This window comes from Portunus trituberculatus, chromosome 30 (genome assembly GCF_017591435.1).
Source record: "Portunus trituberculatus isolate SZX2019 chromosome 30, ASM1759143v1, whole genome shotgun sequence".
Classification (NCBI taxonomy): Eukaryota; Metazoa; Arthropoda; class Malacostraca; order Decapoda; family Portunidae; genus Portunus; species Portunus trituberculatus.
In genome coordinates, this window is record NC_059284.1 from 1,104,702 (window position 1) to 1,127,021 (window position 22,320).

The 22,320-nt window shown below is 39.2% G+C and overlaps 1 protein-coding gene across 2 annotated transcripts in view; it reads left to right on the forward strand.

Annotated features, from left to right (window-relative positions):
• Positions 1-22,320, forward strand: part of LOC123510760 (vacuolar protein sorting-associated protein 16 homolog) — a 46,931-nt gene that overhangs the window by 13,532 nt on the left and 11,079 nt on the right. For both annotated transcript variants that reach the window (XM_045266115.1, XM_045266116.1), the window contains exons 6-12: positions 5,240-5,415; positions 5,631-5,793; positions 6,103-6,186; positions 6,539-6,664; positions 7,324-7,429; positions 7,792-7,958; positions 21,875-22,012. In XM_045266115.1, the coding sequence (XP_045122050.1) occupies positions 5,240-5,415; positions 5,631-5,793; positions 6,103-6,186; positions 6,539-6,664; positions 7,324-7,429; positions 7,792-7,958; positions 21,875-22,012 (960 nt within the window). The remainder of the gene's footprint in view (positions 1-5,239; positions 5,416-5,630; positions 5,794-6,102; positions 6,187-6,538; positions 6,665-7,323; positions 7,430-7,791; positions 7,959-21,874; positions 22,013-22,320) is intronic.

The window sequence follows — 22,320 nt, forward strand, 5'->3', positions numbered from 1 at the left end:
GTTTACTTGATAAAACCCTATCTTTGTTCGTATACATAATTTTTAATCTCTTGTTCTTATCATTTTTAGTTAAACTTGCTCCATTTTTTTCACTTCCTTCTCTTTTATATACCATTTCCTTATCCTGTCTCCTAGAATTCTCCAAAAAAATGCCTTCTTCTTCTCCTCTGACCTTTTATTATTTTTTTCCCTTGCTTCTTTTACCAGTTCGTTGTGTCTCTTCCTTTCTTCCTCATTTCTATTTTTCTTTATATATATATATATATATATATATATATATATATATATATATATATATATATATATATATATATATATCCTTCTAACCTTCTGTTTCTCTGAGTTTTGTCATTCTATATAGTATTTCTTCTGTTGCTGCTTGTGATTTTAGTAATATCTTAATTGGTCTCACTTTTCCTTTTTTATATGGTCCCATTCTGTGGATTTCTTCTACCTCCTCTTCTAAGTTCTGTCTATCCTTGTCATTTAGATTCTTTAGTAGGTCTTTGACTGATTTCATTTCCTCTTTTTCCCTTTTTGGTCTATATTTAACATTTTTTTCTTACAGGCCAAAAATAATTAAACTTTTTTTCAGCAATTTCCCTTACTAGATTTTCTTTTTTCTTAAGGAATCCTATCATGTTGTTTGCCATATTCTCATCCCTTTCTTTTAACTGTTCCTGAAAGACTTCCTGAAAATTTTCCTTGTCTTTCTTATCTTGGACTCTCCATGCCTGTACTTCTTTTTTAATCATGTCCTGTACTCTTTCCTCTTCTTTGTTTACTAGATCTTTCAGTTCCTCTTTTTCTTTCTTGGCTTTACCAAGTCCTTCCATCTGTTTCTTGTACTTAGCCACTTCCTTTTTCAGTTCTTTGTTTTCTGCTCTTAGCCTAGCTTCATTTTCTTCCACTCTTTTTATCCTTTCTTTCAATTTCTGGAACTCTTTTTCCTGTTCTTTGTTCTCTTTAATTCCCATACTCTCCTTTATCTATTTATCCAATTTATGTTCAATAGTTAACACTCTATTAAGTAGGGAAGTATTTGCCGTATCAAAACCTTCAAATGCCCTCTCACCCTTATCAACATATTCATCCTCTTCTTGCATTCTTTCCCTGGTTTCATACCTGCATTTAGATGTAATCTCTTCCTTATTCATGTTTCTCTAACACTGTATTCATGAAAATGAGTCTACACTACTTGCCCAGGCCTCTGCAAACACAAACAACATGTAGTGGGGATCAGGTGATGCTTGGAGCGACGACACCTGGTCCTTCCTCGACCGCGTCTCGTGTGTGTGTGTGTGTGTATTTACCTAGTTGTATTTACCTAGTTGTAGTTTTACAGGGCCTGGGCTTTATGCTTGTGTGGCCCCGTCTCCATATCTACACTTATCCAATTTTTCTTTAAAACTATGCACACCTGTTGCTGACACCACTTCATTCAAACTGTTCCACATCTCAGAACATCTTTGTGGGAAACTATATTTTTTAACATCTCTCAGACATCTTCCCTTTCTCAGCTTTTTACTATGCGACTTGTGCTTCGAATGTCATATTCTCTCTCAGGATCAGTTTCTCATTATTCACTTGGTCCATTACATTGATCAATTTATAAACTTGTATCAGATCCCCTCTCTCCCTTCTCTGTTCCAGGGTTGGTAGGTCCATAGATCATCCCTTCAAATTCTGGAACCATTCTTGTAGCTATTTTTTGTAGTTTCTCCAACTCTGTTATGTGTTTCTTTTTATGAGGGGTCCACACTACTCCTGCATATTTCAATCTGGGTCTTATTACAGTACAGGCAACCCCCCACTTAACGAAGGAATTACGTTCCTAAAAAACACTTCGTTAAGCGAACCGATTTTAACAAGTTTAACCCCTGACTTGAACTTCCATTGAGAGTAAGCAAAGCGAGAGTGCATCATAGTACAGTGCAAGGTTTAACTCGAAAACTCCGACAGGCCTTAAATACGGCTGCATAGCACACTTCCGACAGTCCTTAAATGGGGCAGCTACTTTGAGCGCTAATAAAAACCGCGCTAGCATTGATAGCGCTGCTATATTTGGTCATGACGTAGTCCTATGGTAGTACTGTCGGCTCCCAGGAAGCACACCGCTCTAGCCAGCTAGTCTCCCGCAAATTTCTGTGAGGTGCGTGAACGTCGTGTCGCGGTGATAATTATTTACGTATATACGTATTTACTTATTTACGGAACTATTATTTACAACTATGGCTCCTGGTGCTAAGAGGAAGCTAAAGTTTAGTGATAAAAGTGATAGACAAGGCGGGACAAGACGCAAAGTGCACAGGTTGGAGGTAGATCCCGACCCCGCTATTGTGACAACATCGTCACCCACGCCTGATAAAAACATACGTAACTATAATCAGCCAATATGAGTGTAAACACAAAAAACATGTGAAAACACATAAAAACATGAGCAGTGCCTTACATTATGTAAGAATACACATAAAAGCACCTCCCCAGAGTTGCCGCTACCACAATCTTCTCCAACTATCGGTTTTTATTCTGAGACAACCATAGTGAGTAGAGCAATAAAAACTTGTAGGATGATGCATTGTCATGTCTACTAACAGCAGATTTTTTTCCAGAGTAATTTATAAGAGTTGATTTTTTTACGATAATTGCGGTAATGGGAGGGTGCGAATTTTGCGGCCATCGTTCTTAGCGGATTAATGAAAGTAAAAATTATGAAGTTTAACATTTAGGCGGTTAAATTAAATTTAAGTCATTATAATGTACACTAATGTATGTATGTACATAACTTTATAATGTTGATGATCTTAAATTTATGAAGGGAGGGAGAGTGAAATGGGAAAGACACTAAACGGCAACCTGTGGAAAGTAAACAAAGGGTGCATCATTGTACCGCATACAAAACTTATGTACCACATTTCCACAAGGCTTTCCATTTTATCCATTGTAGAGTCACGAGTTCAAGTGGTTCTTTTAGCTTGCAAGGAAGATACAATCTCACCTTCCTTCTTAATAGTCTGCTGACTTGAAAATAGTAGAGACAGCATATTGAGTCAAGATGGTGGCCAGCAATGCTATAGTTTTCTTGCCTCTCGTGTCTGTGAATAATATCCAGCTTCACTTCGAGAGTAAGAGACTTCCTGGTCTTAGAACGCTAGGCCACGTTGCAGGGCGTTTTGGTGGTAAGTGTAGCGAGTGAAGACGAGCTGCTGCTGATGCTGTTATGGGAGTGAGTGGTGCATGTTGTCCAAGAAAAGCTTGATCTTGATCTTTATCTTGATTCTACAGGTGTCCCAGGATTTCTCCTGAGGCAGGCCTTATTATTTGCGGCTCCTGGTGTATTCAAAAGCTTGTCGGCTTGTGTGATACGGCGGGGCTTCCAAACTTGGAAAAAATTACCTGGATGAAACTTAGTTAAAGAGAGTTTGGTGTTCGTTAAACGAGTAAATGGTAGTAAAATGAAACTTTCGTTGTAGCGAAATTTCGTTGTGTGAACCTTCATTAAATGGAAGGTTGCCTGTACTTATCAATTTCTTCATCATTTCTTTGTACATGTAGTAAAATGCTACTCCAATATTCCTTAGCAAATTATATGTCTCTCTGAAAATTCTAGCAATATGGCTTTGTGTGTGTGTGTGTGTGTGTGTGTGTATTTACCTAGTTGTATTTACCTAGTTGTAGTTTTACAGGGCCTGGGCTTTATGCTCGTGTGGTCCCGTCTCCATATCTACACTTATCCAATTTTTCTTTAAAACTATGTACACTCTTTGCTGATACCACTTCCTCACTCAAACTGTTCCAAGTCTCAACACATCTTTGGGAAACTAAATTTTTAACATCTCTCAGACATCGTCCCTTCCTTAGTTTCTTACTATGCGATCTTGTGCTTCTAAAGTCATATTCTTCTCTCAGGATCAGTTTCTCATTATCCACTTCATCCATTCCGTTAATCAATTTATAAACTTGTATCAGATCCCCTCTCTCTCTTCTCTGCTCCAAGGTTGGTAGATTCATTGCCTTTAGTCTCTCCTCATATGCCATCCCTTTAAATTCTGGAACCATTCTTGTAGCCATTTTTGTAGTCTCTCTAATTTTCTTATGTGTTTCTTTTTATGGGAGTCCACACAACTCCTGCATATTCCAATCTAGGTCTTATTTTAGTACTTATCAATTTCTTCATCATTTCCTTGTCCATATAGTGAAATGCTACTCCAATATTCCTTAGCAAATTATACGTCTCTCTGAAAATTCTATCAATATGGCTAACCGGTTGATTATTTTCTTCCATTGTCACTCCCAAGTCCTTTTCCTTTTTTACTTTTTCTAGTTCTACTCCATCTCCCATGTGTGTGTGTGTATTTACCTAGTTGTAGTTTTACAGGGCCTGGGCTTTATGCTCGTGTGGCCTCATCTCCATATCTACACTTATCCAATTTTTCTTTAAAACTATGCACACTCGTTGCTGAAACCACTTCCTCACTCAAACTGATCCAAGTCTCAACACATTTTTGCAGGAAACTATATTTTTTAACAACTCTCAGACATCTTCCCTTCCTCAGTTTCTTACTATGTGATCTTGTGCTACGAATGTCATATTCTTCTCTCAGATGTGTGTATTTACCCACTTGTATTTACCTAGTTGTAGTTTTACAGGGCCTGGGCTTTATGCTCGTGTGGCCCCGTCTCCATTTTTAATCTGGTTGTCAAAATTATATCAAGCTATGTTGTCTAAGTATTAATTAGTATATTTTTTCAGTGTGTGTGTGATGGAAAAGGACAGTGTCATGATTGAACAGAATTTATGTGTGTGCATCAACAGTGTAAATGAAAGATATATATATATATATATATATATATATATATATATATATATATATATATATATATATATATATATATATATATATATATATATATATATATATATATATATATATATATATATATATATATATATATATATAGTTATTCTATATACACACTTTATTATCTGGTGTAATCATGATGACTTTACAGTTACAGGTCTTAACTTCTTTATCCATGTAATCTTATCCTTGAAACTTCATGCTCCTTCACCTAAAGGAGATCAGTGAAGTATTGAGATCATTCCATCTCTGTGGCTACTTTTTTCCTTCTCTATTTTTGTTTTACTCTGTTGCATTGAAATTTAATCATCTATTCCCAGAAATTATGACAAAGGCAGACATGACACTAGTTTTGCTAATACTGTCCACCTTTGCAGTACCCACAGTGGAATGAGCCTGGTGGAAGTGTGGTTGAAATGGCCGTGTCCACCAACTCTCGCCACATTGCCCTCCTGTCAGACTCTGGCAAGCTGTGGATCGGCTCCTCGGACATCCGGATCAAGTATTGCGAGTATGATGCCAAGAGTCAGGTCAAGCCAAGGCAGTTGGCATGGTGCGTGGTGATATGGTGTTAATTTTTTGTGTTTTCTTTGTTGTGATTAATGACTGAAGGAACACAGTGAAAATTAGCATGTGATGTACAAATAAATTGTTGATCTTTTCATGAGAATCATTGTGGGTATAATAAGTAAAAGTGCCATATCATCTTATAATACTGTTTAAAAGTGAATGTTGTATCAATGTTTCTTCCTTGATGTGTGTGTCCAGGTGTGGCACAGGAGCAGTGGTGCTGCTGTGGGAAGTAACACTGGAGGTGGTGAGTGTCAATGGAGAAGCCACCAGCTACTACCTGGACTCCTCCTCCCACCTTGCTCAGGAGGCTGATGGGGTGAGGGTTGTGGGGAGCACTTGCCATGACCTGCTTCAGAAGGTGAGGTGAATTCTTTCTATGGTAGTTGCTTTTTCTCAGTTTTAATGAGATACGATAATTCTTCAACCGGTTTTATGTTCAGTAACTTTCATAGCTAGATGTCTTGACAAAAAAGATTAGAAGAATTAGGTTATCACATTTACTTTTGAAAAACTTTTATGATTGTAGTAAGCCCTGTGCTAGTCACTTTTGCTAGTTGCTTGTTATCAAACTTAAAAAAAACTTTAAAAATAATATGTAAACTGAATGTTTATATATATTAATTAGCTTGTATATGTAATTGTACAAGTGTGCCAATGTGGTTTTCAGGTTCCTCAGGTGGTGGTGGACACTCTGGGCATTGGCTCCATGGCCCCGGGTGCCCTATTGTTGGAGGCCTCAAAGGGATTCCAGGCAGGTGTTCTTATCACAGTTTCCAGGCATCCTGTCTCCTGGACATTTGTTGAAGTACAGTGTGGAATGCTTAATAGGCAATTATCCATAAGCTGTGAGATAAATAAGGATGCCAGAGAATTCCATTATTTTATTGATGTAAATTATACTGTAGTGTACTTACAGTATTTAGCATTTAATTAGTAATTTATATAGTTTGTGCTGTATTTTGCAAGTTCCTCTAATATGTACTTTATTTCTCATGTATCACTTAACATTTACAAAATGGTGTATAAAGAGGAAATATTGAAAGTAATGAATTCATGCTCTTCCTCTGAGAATCATGACAATACAAACCTTTTTTTATTACCAGGAGAGGAGCACTCAAGCCAACGACTGCCTGGCCATGATCAAAGACTCAATGGAGGAGGCAGTGAACCAGTGTCTCCAGGCAGCCCAGCATCAGTACCAGCCACAGGCACAGAAGATGCTCCTCAGGGTAAACAAGGCTCCTCCCCCCCCCCCCTCTCTCTCTCTCTCTCTCTCTCTCTCTCTCTCTCTCTCTCTCTCTCTCTCTCTCTCTCTCTCTCTCTCTCTCTCTCTCTCTCTCTCTCTCTCTCTCTCTCTCTCATGTTTTTTTTTCCCGCTACTTAGGTCTTCACTGTGCTCTTCTTTATCTACTTTTGTCTTATTTTCTTAATGTTTTATTTGATCTTTTGACTTTCATAATATTCCTTTTTGTCCTTTTCCTCTCCTGTCACCTTTTTTATATTATATCAAACTTTATAACTGTTCACATGTATAAAAAAGGTAATTGATATTATCATCTTCTTTCTCCTCTACTTCTATCATATTCATTTTTGTGGTTTCTTTTTCATATTTTCTGTTATACATGCTCCAGAGATCTTCATTCATTCCACGTATGGTTTGGTATTATCCTCCTCATTCTCCTTTACCTCTATAATTTTTGCTTGTATATTTGGGTGAATCCATTTTTGTGGGTTTTTTTCATATTTTCTGTTATACATGTTCCTGAGATCTTTCATTCTGTATAGTTTGATACCAGAGGAACATTTCATTCTCTGTCAGGACAATGCTTATGTTGGTAAAATTGTTCTCTGTTCTCCCAACATAGTACATTTTGTTACTCTTCCTCAGGCAGCACTGTTTGGCAAGAGCTTTATCCCTGAAATGAACCCAGAGCCCTGCAAGAAGACCATTTTCACACTGAGAGTCCTGAATGCTGTGCGGGATTATAGAGTGGGTAAGTGAGAGGGTCTAGTTTACTTGGGTTTGGCTTGTAGTTATTGTATTCTTGCAGCTTCCTTTATCATGCCCTACCTCTAGTTTTATATCTGCCTCCCTTATTCTTTCAAATCTTATACTGTCCCTCCTTCCTTTCTCTGTCCTGATCCTACCTTTAATCTTAGATTTAATTCCCTTATAGTTCCCTTATATTCTTTCAAATCATGCACCTCTTTATCTTTGTCTGGGTCTGCCCTGCCTTTAATCTTCCATCTGGTTTCTTTATATTCTTTCAAATCTTACATCTCTTTCCTCTGCCCTAATCCTGCCTTGCCTATAATTTTGCATCTCATGCTCCTACTGATGGTCAGTTTCCCACAGGCCTCCCTCTTACGTGGAGTCAGATGGAGCACTTGACCCTCCCTGTGCTGCTTGACAGGCTGGTCCATCGACGTTTTTTCCCCCTGGCATTGGAGATTGCAAATTTCCTCAAGATCCCTGAGACTGATGGCACCTCGAGGATCCTTGCTCACTGGGCTTGCTTCAAGGTAGGAGAACAGAAACAGTTTGAGTCAAGAGTCTAAACGAATTAAGTGCTGCTGGAGTCAGAATTGAAGTCGATGAAAATATTGTGACTGACTACACAGCCCTGAATAATTCCCCAATGTGTGTGTGTGTGTGTGTGTGTGTGTATTTTTTATATGCTTTTTTGTGTGTTGTTCTGAAGTTCTTGGGTATTGTTGGTGAGTTTTAGTGTTCTGCAGTATTTTTTGTGGTATTAAAGTGTTTTTGGGGGAATTACTTTACCTACAGGTCAGGTACACAAGATCAAGGATTCTGAGTCAAGTGTGTAGGTTTGATGTTGTAATGTTGATCAGCACTAAGAGTTTGTTTGTATTATTGTTTCACTATCATCTGCTTTCCATTGGACTTGAAGATTGCATAGAATTCCTATATAATATGTTTAAGATTGATGTATTGATGTGTGGCCAACTGGTCAATGAGAAGTTCAGTTCTTCTATTCTTATATTACAAAACTAAAAGTTCTACATATAATAACAAAGTTTGGCTCTGAGTAATTGCACCACACACTCATGCTGTTGTCTCTCTGACTGTTACAGAGGTAATGTTTAAATACAGGGATTGTGTTTTAATAATGCGATGTCTCCAGGAATGTAACCCTCCCGTTAATCAAAGTTGATATATATATATATATATATATATATATATATATATATATATATATATATATATATATATATATATATATATATATATATATATATATATATATATATATATATATATATATATATATATACATACATACATACATACATACAAACATACAGGCAACCCCCGTTTAACAAAGGTTCACACAACGAAATATCGCTACAACAAAGGTTTCATTTTACTACCATCTGCTCGTTTAACGAACACCAAACTTGCTTTAACGAAGTTTAATCCAGGTAATTTTTTTCCAAATTTGAAAGCCCCATCGTATCATGTAAGCTGACAGGCTTTTGAATACACCAGGAGCTGCTGGTACTATGGCCTGCCTCAGGAGAAATCCTGAGACACCTTTAGATTAAAGATCAAGATCAAGCCTCTCGTGGACAACATAGGCGCTGCCGATACAAAGGCCTGACTCAGAAGAAATTCTGTGTCACCTGTAACATCAAGATCAAGATCACGTGCACCACTCACTCCCCAGTCAAAACATAACAGCGTCACCAGCAGCTCATCTTCCCTAGTTCAACTTACCACCAGAATGCCCTGCAATGTGGCCTAACGTTCCTAAGAAGACCAGAAAGTGTCTTACTCTCGAAGTGAAACTGGGTATTATTCACAGACAAGAGAGAGGCCAGAAAACTAATAACATTGCTTGCCACCATCTTGACTCCATCTAATGTCTACTATTTTCAAGTCAGCAGACTCTATTAAGAAGGCTGGTGAGACCGTATCTTCCTTGAAAGCTAAAAGAACCACCTAAACTAGTGACTCTACAATGGATAAAATGGAAAGCCTTGAGGAAATGTGGTACATAAGTTTTGTATGCGGTACCATGATGCGCACTTTGTTTACATTCCACAGGTTGCCGGTTAGTGTATTTCCCGTTTCACTCTCCCTCCCTTCATAAAGTTAAGATCATCAACATTATAAAGTTACGTACATACATACATTAGTGTACATTATAATGACTTAAATTAAACTACCTAAATGTTTAACTTCATAATTTTTAGTGGAAACAAATTTAACATCGTGGTGAAAGACAACACGCAGGCTAAAAGGGTCACAAGAAGAAGAAGAAGCGGCCGAGTCGCCGTGAGTCTCCGCTTTGTCTGTGGCCAATCTCATCTCTGCTTTATTTTTTGGTATTCCATGTAAGATTTCACTTTATGCATTACAAAACAATCCTTTCTTGGAGGCAAGGTTTGTAAAAAGCTAATAGAAATGTTTTGTGAACATAAATGCATATATAAGACAGTAACACCACCTCCAGAGGTGGTGTTCCCAGCAATCTCAGAGCAACCTGATGGCAACCTTGTCACCGTCCCTCCAAGCGTTCATGGAAGCCATTTCGTGGCAGGAGGTTGCTCTAACGTTAAAGAATCTTGGGCGCAAGTCTCCCGTTTTGTCTGTGGCTCATCTCATCTCTGCTTTATTTTTGGGTATTCCATGTAAGATTTCACTTTATCCATTACAAAACAATCCTTTCTTGGGGGCAAGGTTTGTAAAAACCTAATAGAAATGTTGTTTTGTGAACATAAATGCATATATAAGACAGTAACACCACCTCCAGAGGTGGTGTTCCCAGCAACCTGAGAGCAACCTGATAGCAACCTTGTCACCGTCCCTCCAAGCGTTCATGGTTGCCATTTCACTGAAAGAGGTTGCTCTGACGTTGTTAAAGAATCTTGGATCCAGCGCCAGGAGCGCTAGAGACAGAGGCAGGGAGCCAGCCAATCACAGCGAAACTACCGCGTTCGGTCCCTCACCTGGCAAATTCAAACCCAGAAAATCCGCTAAAACGGATGTGGTTGTACGTTATGCAGACTTTTGGTCTAACTTTATATAGTATGTTAAACCGGAAATTCGTTAAACGAACGTTCGTTAAGCGGAGTATTACTGTATATATATATATATATATATATATATATATATATATATATATATATATATATATATATATATATATATATATATATATATATATATATATATATATATATATATATATATATATATATATATATATAGTGTTCAATGAGTATGCAAAAAACCATGGAAAATTTCCTTCCTATGATTGTACAGTAAGGTCTCAGTTTACGTCAGAGTTACGTTCCTGAAACATGACGTAAGTTGATTTTGTACGTAACTCAAGTTTCCGTACATTTCAAAGCATATTATCAAGTTTTCAACCAATCATTGTTTATGGTCATTCAGGTAAGTTAAAGGTTATGCGTATTGTTATATTATTTACAACTATGTAGGAATATGAAACACAAGCTTGTTTTTGTTGTTGATTAGGGCCACAAACGCGAAGGACTGCAGGTTGCCGAGAGGGGTGGACGCCTGAGGCCACCAGGAGGGTGGGCAGGTCGAATGTTGTGACGCCCAGGGCGGACTGCTGGGAGCGTAGTGCAGTGCGGGGGGAGTAGAAGCGTGGGCAGCGGGGCAGGAAATACAATAGGAAAGGGCAATAGAGATCAGCAGACAGACGCAGACGGTGCAAGTCAGCTGCGAGTGTCATGTGGCCCAGGCGAAGGCTCCGGAGTTGTTATTGTTGTGATGGGTGTGCAAGCCCTCAAGGTCGTCAACCTCCCCGTTGTCATGTTAACGGGCTTCCTATTTTCTTCTTCACTCCCTCACACACAGCTGTTGCCTCCCTTCTCATGTCTTTTAATTATGTCCTCTTTTTCTTGTAACATAATGGTTTTCCTTTTCTTAGCATCACTGTTGTCACTAAGGAGTTTTCTCTTTGGTGCCATTGAGCAAGATACTAAGAACTTGAGTCAGTAAACGCAGAAGTAGGATAACACTCTTGCCAGGGGCGATGGTGTGGTGGAACTGAGGCAAGGTGTTACTGTATTCAAGCGTGAGGCAGGCGGTGTGGCGGGTAACCACCAACAATAACAATAAATCCCGCGCTTTACGATTTATAAATTTTCAATTTTTTAAAATCTTAAATTGCCTTATAGTGGACTGACGTAACTACGAGTTTGACGTAACTCGAGACCGACGTAACTCGAGACCGACGTAACCCGGGACTTTACTGTACTCTTCTTCCAAATTTAAGAATCATGTCATGCTTAGTCTCATATTTTGCAGTCTTGACCTCTTAAATCAAACACTATAATAACAGAGTTGTTCCTCTCTATATATGATATTCTTCCTTCATTACTGTAATAAACTATATAAGTATCATTGAGTGTTGACATCTACAACAGAGATTTTTAAGCATTTTTCAAGAAAACATAATATTTTGACTTATTTCTCTTTTTATCATGTGTTAAATATCCATGACTTGTGATGTGCCCTTAAACATAAGATATAACCTTGCTATAAATTAGTACATACAAAAATCAGCATATGAATGCCCATAAACATTAAAAGAAACACCTCCTTGTAGGGAAAAATTTTTTTTTGCAAATTAGTTACTAGATACACCTGCCATCAGTAACTTCAGAGTTAATACATTTTGAGTCTGATTCTGATTCTGATTTATAGTGTGCAGGGCACCACCTTTAGTGCATAACACATATTTTTTTTGGTTGGTTGGTGGGCAAAGTTGCCAGATTTGTCCTTAATAGACCAATTTGGCCTTTTAAGAGGAACATTATCCTTCAAAAAATTAGGTCTAGAGACCAAACATTTTGGCCTTTTCTTGGCCTTTTCTACTGCTCAGGATAGTCAGCATACATAAACTATTATCCTCGCAAAATCAATATACAGTAAGGTCTCGGTTTACGTCAGAGTTACGTTCCTGAAACATGACGTAAGTCGATTTTGTACGTAACTCGAGTTTCCGTACATTTCAAAGCATATTATTGAGTTTTCAACCAATCATTGTTTATGGTCATTCAGGTAAGTTAAAGGTTATATTGTCATATTTACAACTATGTAGGAATATGAAACACAAGCTTGTTTTTGTTGTTGATTAGGGCCACGAACGCGAAGGACTGCAGGTTGCCGAGAGGGGTGGACGCCTGAGGCCGCCAGGAGGGTGGGCAGGTCGAATGTTGTGACGCCCACAGGGCGGACAGCTGGGAGCGTAGTGCAGTGCGGTGGGAGTAGAAGCGTGGGCAGCGGGCCAGGAAAGGCTAATAGGGATCAGCAGAAAGGCGCAGATGGTGCAAGTCAGCTGCGAGTGTTGTGTGGCCTAGGCGAAGGCTCCGGAGTTGTTATTGTTGTGATGGGTGTGCGAGCCCTCAAGGTCGTCAACCTCCCCGTTGTCATGGTAACGGGCTTCCCATTTTCTTCTTCCCTCCCTCACACACAGCTGCTGCCTCCCTTCTCATGTCTTTTAATTATGTCCTCTTTTTCTTGTAACATAATGGTTTTCCTTTTCTTAGCATCACTGCTGTCACTTAGAAGTTTTCTCTTTGGTGCCATTGAGCAAGAAACTAAGAACTTGAGTCAGTAAACGCAGAAGTAGGATAACACTCTTGCCAGGGGTGATGGTGTGGTGGAACTGAGGCAGGGTGTTATTGTATTCAAGTGTGAGGCGGGCGGTGTGGCGGGCAACCACCAACAATAACAATAAATCCCGCACTTTACGATTTAAATTTTTAAAATTTTTTTAATCTTAAATTGCCTTATAGTGGACTGACGTAACTACGAGTTTGACGTAACTCGAGACCGACGTAACCCGGGACTTTACTGTAAGTTAATGCAAGAAAACATGTTTCAAAATCATCATACATATCATGCAAATACCATACATATACTATTGGTGTTTCATATTGGTTTAGTACATGTGTGTACATACATGGTGTCCCGGATCATGATGGCAGTGGTAATTCCTCCTCATGCTCACTGTTTCAGTTTGTTGTCTATACTAAAATCCATCCGTACCTACCCATAGGGCGTTGGCCATGTCTGCCGTGAGACTATGCCAAATCTCCAATAAATACAAACTACTCACTGTCCTGTAGTCATAGCATTATAAAAAAATAACGTTCTCAGAACATTCAGAAACCTTAATTAAGTGGTAGATGATATAAATAATTGTCATATACGAAAATAAATTAAGCTAGTTCATATACATGGACGGTGATGTGTCACATCAGGTCAGGCGACATTGCCACTCACGACCCAGGTGGAATTTCCTGGGGAGGTTGGGGGGGTGAGTCAGGTCGCCACGCACATATCGCTTCACTTCTCCTCTGGTCACTACCATGGAAGGACCCCCTGACGCTTCCCCGTCATACACTGTCATGCGCAGCCAGATCAAGGAATTCATATTCCGCCTTAATAGATATTTCTTGCAAGAGAAAGCAAATCGGGCAACACTCTTGCCTTTGACTCAAGCAAGGAACCACTCAATATATTACTCTGTGTTTCTACTTGTATGTGCACTTATTTGACAAACACGTAAATTACTTGTCTCATTTTCATGTATATAACCAGAATCTTTATTGCATTTAACGTACTATATAGCTGCATAGGTATTTGGGTCTCTTCTGACTTCTTTTAATGAAGTAGAGAACTCCATTTTCTTTGAAAAAGGTACTGGTATAGCAGTGGCAATGTCGCACCCAAGAGGAGCCACACCTTGTGGGTAGCTATGGATGAGTTCTAGTATAGTGTCACAACTCGCGGCAGACAGGATTTTGATGAAATGCTGTAAGTACATTTCTAGCAAGACAACATCCAAGCCTCGTCCATATGGGCCATCACTGAGTATACATAATAAGTAATTTTGCAGAATATATGTAGTATGACAACAAAGAGTTTTAGCTCTATCTAGCTAATTAGTGATTTTTCCATAACATCCATATTATGGTGTAATAGGATTGGCCTTTTTTTCTGGGCTTTTTAATCATAAGTGTGGCCTCATCTGAAATGGGACATCTGGCAACCCTGTTGGTAGGGGAAGGGAAGAGTGTGGAAGGGAAAGAAGTGAATCAAGTGTATCTGTTGGTGTTGAGGTGTTGTTGTGATAAATGATTGTACATTTGTTTGGAGAATGTGTTTATTGTACTGTTTGAAATAGTGAGGAAGCCTGTTCCGGTCCATTATGGTGTGTGAAAAATATGAGTGCTTGTATGCACCTGTGTTAGTATGATATGTTTGGTATGCTTAGTTGAGTATGTTACGAATACATTCATGTTTTTGTGCTGTGAATCAATGTCACTTCTCCTCAAGAAGCCCCGTGTTTGGTTGGCTATAGAATAGATGTAATCTATTTGAGTGTTGAATTTAAGGCACATTGAAAGGTGAATACCAATAAGTACACAGTGCATGGTGCCCATTAAGGACCCCTGTACATTTTGGGCACTGTGCACTGCGTGCGTTCAGGACAACTCATGGGGGTAAATTAGATTGGATTGTGCTCTTACAGTTTCAGAGGAAATTGACTCATTTTCATCCCTGTTGTAGAGGCGGCCTTGGAATGTCATGCAATGTGTCTTAAAGGTAGGTTTCCATCGACAAGAGAGCAGTTAGCAACTCAAGAGAGTCATGAGAGTGAGTAAAAATCATTCACTCTCACTACTCTCATGAGTCTCTCAATGACTCGCTAGTTTGTTTCCATGGAATCCATGTAGCGAGTGAGATGCGACCAAAAAAGCTCGTAGGGTATAAAAACGATGCGGCAGCACTTACGAATTGGAGTTGGTGTTGGACCTTCACGCAGTCAGCATGGACGAAGTGTACCTTGCTCTTCTCCTCCAGGTCCAGGCCAACATCCTGTCCTTACCTCCAAAACATTTTGGAGATAAGGAGACTGATACGAAAAAGGCATAGGCGTCGGCCACAGGTCTGGATTCATAGTTGGCTTACTGAACAGCAGAGACTTCCACAGTCAATACTATAGGTTGGTCCAGAAGCTGAGGACGGAAGATCCAAATTACTTCAAGAGTTACATGAGGATGCCCCTGGAGGTCACTTCCTGTCGCCTGACTCACACAAAGTCTGCGAGTGTCTTAAGCAGAAGCTAGCAGTCGCAAGGCGCTTAGCGACCACTAGCGATCATATGAGAGCAGAAGAGAGCACGTTGCTACTCGTGATACCTCATAGTGAGCTTGATGCTACTTCCTTGCTACCTCAAAGCGAGTGTGAGCGAGTGAGCCAAAATTTTCTCTTTTTGGTGGTCACAACGTGCTCTCTTGTCGATGGAAACCTAGCTTAAGATTCTCTGGCACCAGTTTGGTAAAATGTTTACCTATTGATCTATGGTATCTAGGATCAGTCCAATGGGTATGCACATAGCCCCAGCCTTTATCTTTTGTTTCTAAGCAGTCCTGATGTATTTTTCTTATGAATTGCATGACAAAATGAATCTACAAATAGAAAAAGTTGTAATTTTCAATTTGAAAATTTGTTATTAAACATGAAAAAATTTTGCAATCCTTAGGTTTTCGTAAGGAAACAGAGTTTTTACACCTTCACTCATATTTCTTGGTGCATCTCTTCAGTCATAACAAACCCAACTGTAGATACCTGTTGACATGAAGGCATAATGGTTAAGCTTAAAAATGAGATCACATTTTAATGACCAAGTATGTCATATCCTGTGAAGTTTTTATGCCAAGTGTGTATCTGATAGATTAATGTATACCTATTGGACACTTTACCATATATAGATACACACACACACACACACACACACACACACACACACACACACACACACACACACACACACACACACACACACACACACGGGACATCGTCGATGGCGGAGGTGGTCGCTGAGCTCCAGAGCAATCATCTATAATTCTACAGTTACCTAAGAGTAACCAAGGTGGGAAAGGAGCTGGTAATGTTTGTCCCGTCTCCATATAGTCATGTTAACTGTTGATTAGCAAAATAATGTCCAGTGAAGGTAAATATAAACTGTAGCCTGCGTTTGAGCCATCAGCTGGTTTGTTTACGTCTGCAACATGGCGGCCGTGAACTCGAAAGAGGAATCAGACTTCACAGGGTTTCAAGGAATAATGGAAAAGAGCGCTTATGTGAAGAAAATTCTGGAGTTAGAAGGTAAAATTGAAAACTGTTTGAAAAGTATGAGGGCCTGGAAACGAGTTATGACAATGTAAGAAAGACTGTGCCGATATGAAGAAGGAAAATGCAGCACTGAAAGAGGAAGTTAAGCTAATTAAAGTGAATTGCGAAAAATGTGGAGAATCTCTAGGAAAAGTGATGGAGAAGCAGGCTGAATGGAAAAAAGTCAGGAAGTGGAAAGAAAGGAGGTAAATTACAAAGTTGCAAGTCTGGAAAAGGAAATCAAAGAGTCAGGGAGAAAACTTTGGGCCTTGCTGAAATTATAGATCAACAGATCATAGAAGAGAAGATAGCTGAGAAAGTGGTGAAGGTTATTAAGTCAAATGAGACATTGGTGAGGGAAACTGTAGACAAAAAGAGATGTGTGGTGATATTTGGTGTGGAGGAGGATAAGACACCGAGTAAAATGGAGAGAGAGAAAACATAAAAAGGTGATAAATAATATCATTAATGTGGTGCAAGAGGAGGAAAAGACCTAGTACAAGAAATAGAGGACTTCCATAGAATTGGAAAGTTCACAAGAGAAGGTATGAGGCCAATAAGAATCAAACTTAAGTCACAAAAGGATGTAGATGAATTGGTGGAGAAGTCATGGAGGCTAGCCCAGCAGGAAACAACAAGGAAGATTTGGTTGAGAAGAGATCTCGGTGAAAAGGAAAGAGAAATGTTAAATGAGTTGAGAAAGGAGGCTTTGAAAAAAATGAAGAGAGGACAGAAGAGGAGAAGAAAGAGTTTTTCTGGAGAATCTTGGATATGAGACTGAGGAAGTGGTTCATAACCCAGAAAAGTACAGCAAGAAAGGACTAAAGAAACTTACATATGAGCGAAATGTAATGTATTCCAACATAAATGGAGTGATATCGGGGATTTTAGAACTCAACGATTACTTGAGGGACAAGAACCCAGATATTGTGGGTCTTACTGAAACAAAACTGAGAGAGGGAGAAGACCTGATGAAGGTTGGAGAAGGGAAATATAACGTTTGGAAAAGAAATAGAGTAGGTAAGATGGGAGGAGTGATGTTGCTGGTTAAAAAAGATATAAAGGTGGATCAAGTGAAAAAAGGTATGGGAAAGGCAGAAGTGCTAAAGATCAGAGCAGAAACTAATGAAGGAAAAAAGAGGCACTACATAGTGGTGTACGTACCACCTAAGACAAATGCATGGTCAGTACAGGAATATGAAGAAATGATAAGTGATACAGGAACATGTCTGGAAGAAATGTTGGGTGGCTGTGAACGAACTATAATGATGGGAGATTTTAATTGTAAAGAGGTGTGTTGGGAGGACTGGTCAATGGAAGGATCAGAGACAACATGGGGAAATACACTATTGACACTGGCAATGGAAAATGTGTTAACTCAGTGGGTCAAAGAAGATACTAGGTTTGGAGGAGAGGGAGCATCGTCAAGACTGGACTTGGTCTTTAGTACAGAGCCAATGGTCATTGAGGAGATGAGGGTGGAGTGCCCTTTAGCAAAGAGTGATCATGCAGTTTTGGAGTTCAAGGTGATAGACGAAGAGAAATCTAGAAGAAATGAAGAATATAAAGTGGGAAGATGGAATTATGCCAAGACAGATTTTGGAAACCTAAAGAAATTCTTTCAAGAGACAAATTGGATGAAATTCAAGAGTGCTAAGGGAGCAAATGAAAAGTGGAAGGAATTTATAAAAATATACAAAGAAGGTGAGAAAAAATTTGTACCAATAAGACAACATAGAGAAGTTGGAAAGCAGGACTGGTTTAACGATAGATGTGAAAAGGCTAGAACAAGAAAAGAGGATGCATGGAAGAGGTGGAGAAGGAAAAGACGGATTAAGCAGTGGGAAAGTTACAAAAGAGCAAGAAATGAATATGTGTTGATTAGAAGAGAAGAAAGAAAGAAACAAGAAAAGGATATAATTGATAAATGTAAAGACCAACCAAGGCTTTTTTACAGACATGTGAACAACAACATCAAAAATAGAGAAAGTATTGAAAGTTTAGAAGTAAATGGAGTATACAGTGAAGATCCCAGGAAATGGCAGAGGCTATGAATGGATGCTTTCGGAAGGTATTCACAAAGGAGACTGCTTTTGACAAACCACTGGTAATGGAACAGAAAGGGATTATGAAGGAGTTTCAAGTAACGGTGGAGGAGATCAAGAACATGATGGGGAGTTTAGAAGTGAGAAAAGCTGTGGGACCTGATGGGGTATCAGGATGGATTTTAAGAGAATGCAGGAGCAATTGGCAGAAAAAGTTTGTGAAGTAATTGATGCCTCATTAAGGGAAGGCGTAGTGCCCCAAGACTGGAAAAGAGCTAACATTGTCCCAATCTATAAATCAGGTAACAAGAGAGACCCATTGAACTATAGACCAGTGTCACTTACAAGTGTGGTAGCTAAGATGTGTGAGAGGGTGGTGAAGAATAGATGGACAGACTTCTTGGAGAAAATGACATACTTTGTGAGTGTCAATTTGGTTTTAGGAAAGGGCGTTCATGCACGACAAACCTGATATGTTACTATTCGAGGGTGATAGATGTAATACAGGAAAGAGATGGTTGGGCTGATGGAATATATCTGGATTTAAAAAAGGCCTTTGATAAGGTACCACACCAGAGACTGATCTGGAAACTTGAAATGGTAGGAGGAGTGCATGGCAGTTTACTAAAATGGATGGAAGACTTTTGGTAGGAAGAGAAATGAGAACAATAATTAAGGACAGACCATCAGAATGGGGATTGGTGGAGAGTGGAGTTCCACAGGGATCAGTGTTGGCACCAGTAATGTTCGCAGTCTACATAAATGACATGGTGGATGGGGTGTCCAGTTATGTGAGCCTATTTGCAGACGATGCAAAATTGTTACGAAAAGTGAGATGTGACAAAGATTGCGAACTACTCCAGGAAGACTTGGACAGAATATGGAAATGGAGCTGTACATGGCAAATGGAGTTCAACACGACAAAATGCAAGAAAATAGAGTTTGGCAAGAGTGAAAGAAGAATCAGGAGTATGTACAAGATAGGAAATGAAGACATAAAACCAGTCATGAAGAAAAAGACCTTGGGGTGACAATTACCAATGACCTATCGCCAGAGAGACATATAAACAAAATAATTGGAGAAGTATTGAACTTATTGAGGAACATAAGAGTGGCGTTCGTATATCTAGATGAAGAAATGATGAAGAAAATAATTACTGCAATGATAAGACCGAGGCTTGAATATGCAACAATACAGTGGGCTCCGAACTTAAAGAAACACATAAGGAAACTAGAGAAAGTACAGAGGGCTGCAACGAAAATGGTGCCTGACTTAAGAGATTTGACTTATGAAGACAGACTGAAAAGAATGCAACTTCCAACCCTGGAAAACAGAAGAGAAAGGGGAGACCTGATAGCAATATACAGAGTGATGATTGGCATGGAAAAATGGATAGGGAAGATCTGTGTATGTGGAATGGAAGAATGTCGAGAGGGCATGGGAAAAACTAAAATGGCCACTTATAGGAGAGATGTGAAAAATATAGCTTCCTCATAGAAGGGTGGAAGCATGGAATAGTTTAGACGTGGAAGTGGTCAACGCAAGGAATATTCATGATTTTAAGAAAAAGCTGGACATTAATAGATATGGAGACGGGACAACACGAGCATAGCTCTTTTCCCGTATGTTACAATTAGGTAAATACAATTAGGTAAATACACACACACACACACACACACACACACACACATACATACATATACCTAGATGAAGGAATGTTGAAGAAGATATTATGTACCTTAATAAGACCCCAGCTAGAATAAGCAGCATGTGTCTGGTCACCGCATATGAAGAAAAATGTGAAGAAGGTAGAAAGGGTACAAAGGCTGGCAACAAGGATGGTACCAGGACTCAGGGAGTTAGACTATGAGGAAAGACTGAGGAAGCTGGGGCTGACCACATTAGAAGAGAGAAAAACAAGAGGAGACATGATAACTATGTATAAATTGGTGAACAAGATTGACATACTGGATAGAGAGTTGATAAAGGTGACCACAAGTAATCATCTCCAAGGACATGGAAAAAAGCTAATAAAGGACATCTGTCTAAATGACGTGAGAAAATACAGTTTCCCGCATCGTAGCATTGCTAAGTGGAATAAATTGAGCAGTCATGTCATTGACGCGGTGTATGTCAATCAGATGAAAGAGAGATATGACAGAAATGGACAAGGAGACAGGACAGAGAGAGCTTAGCTCGGGCCCTGTAATACACAAATAGGTAAATACACACACACACACACACACACACACACACACACACACACACACACACACACACACACACACACACTGCATAGTGTTGTGGTTAGCACGCTTGACTCACAATCGAGAAGGCCGGGTTCGAGTCCCGGCGCGGCGAGGCAAATGGGCAAGCCTCTTAATGTGTGGCCCCTGTTCACCTAGCAGTAAATAGGTACGGGATGTAACTCGAGGGGTTGTGGCCTCGCTTTCCCGGTGTGTGGAGTGTGTTGTGGTCTCACTCTTACCCGAAGATCGGTCTATGAACTCTGAGCTCGCTCCGTAATGGGGAAGACTGGCTGGGTGACCAGTAGGCGACTGTGGTGAATTACACACACACACACACACACACACACACACACACACACACACACACACACACACACACACACACACACATAATGCAATTCCTTCAGGAACATATTCCACACATAATTCAAGAAATTCCTATAGATTAAGTTTCAATGATTGACTGCTGAAATGAAGGATAGAAATCTATGAGGCAGAAGCTGTGACATTATTACACTGGTAATTGTCCAATAGCAGTGCACTTCAAATTCATTCCAAGTGGTTTAAGCCATGGTTAATGTTATCTATAACCAATGAGCATAAGTTATTGAACAAGCTGATGAGTGGATACAACAGTTGCCTTTTTAGAGTTTAAGCAAGGCTTTACATCTTTTAGCAAGCTTAGCAGTTTTCATGCTAAGGTAATGTTCATCATTAAATTGTCATATTTAAGCTTTTACTAATTTCTCCCTTATACCTATTACCATTTAAGGATAATTTTTCATGTCTTTTGTTAGGTTCATATGTTTTAATCACTAACTCCACAACCTTGGATGCTTTGTAGCTGTAAAAGGCTGGCCATCATAGGTTTCAACATTGCAGCCAACAAGGATTGATATTTTGTGAGTATTAGTTTGCTGTGGAATTACTATTTCACCTACTCTGTTTCCCTCCAGGTGCTACAGCCATCTCAGAAGAGTGATGAACACATAGCCAAAGAGATTAACAGCAAACTTGGATACACACCAGGTATATCTTACACAGACATAGCCAACCGAGCTGACCAGGCTGGGAGGAAACAGTTGGCCATCAAGGTGAGGTACCAGAATCATCAGTGACCATGTAACAGTCACAAAAATAGACTTTTTGTTAGGAGAAATCTGAAAGTTTAGAAGTTAATTGAAGACTGGTTGTTTTAGGTTAGTGTAAAAAGGTAATGATTAGTTGTAGATCATAAGAGATATATGCAAGGTTACTGAGTGTTTACAAATTCTTAGTGATAGAAGAAGAGTGTATTTTGAATCTCTAGTTCTTTTTCCTCTTCTTCTTTCAAAGGCTGGCTGAATTAAACTACTAATTCCGCAATGATGTAAATGAAGGAACATTCTTTATCTCATCTTTT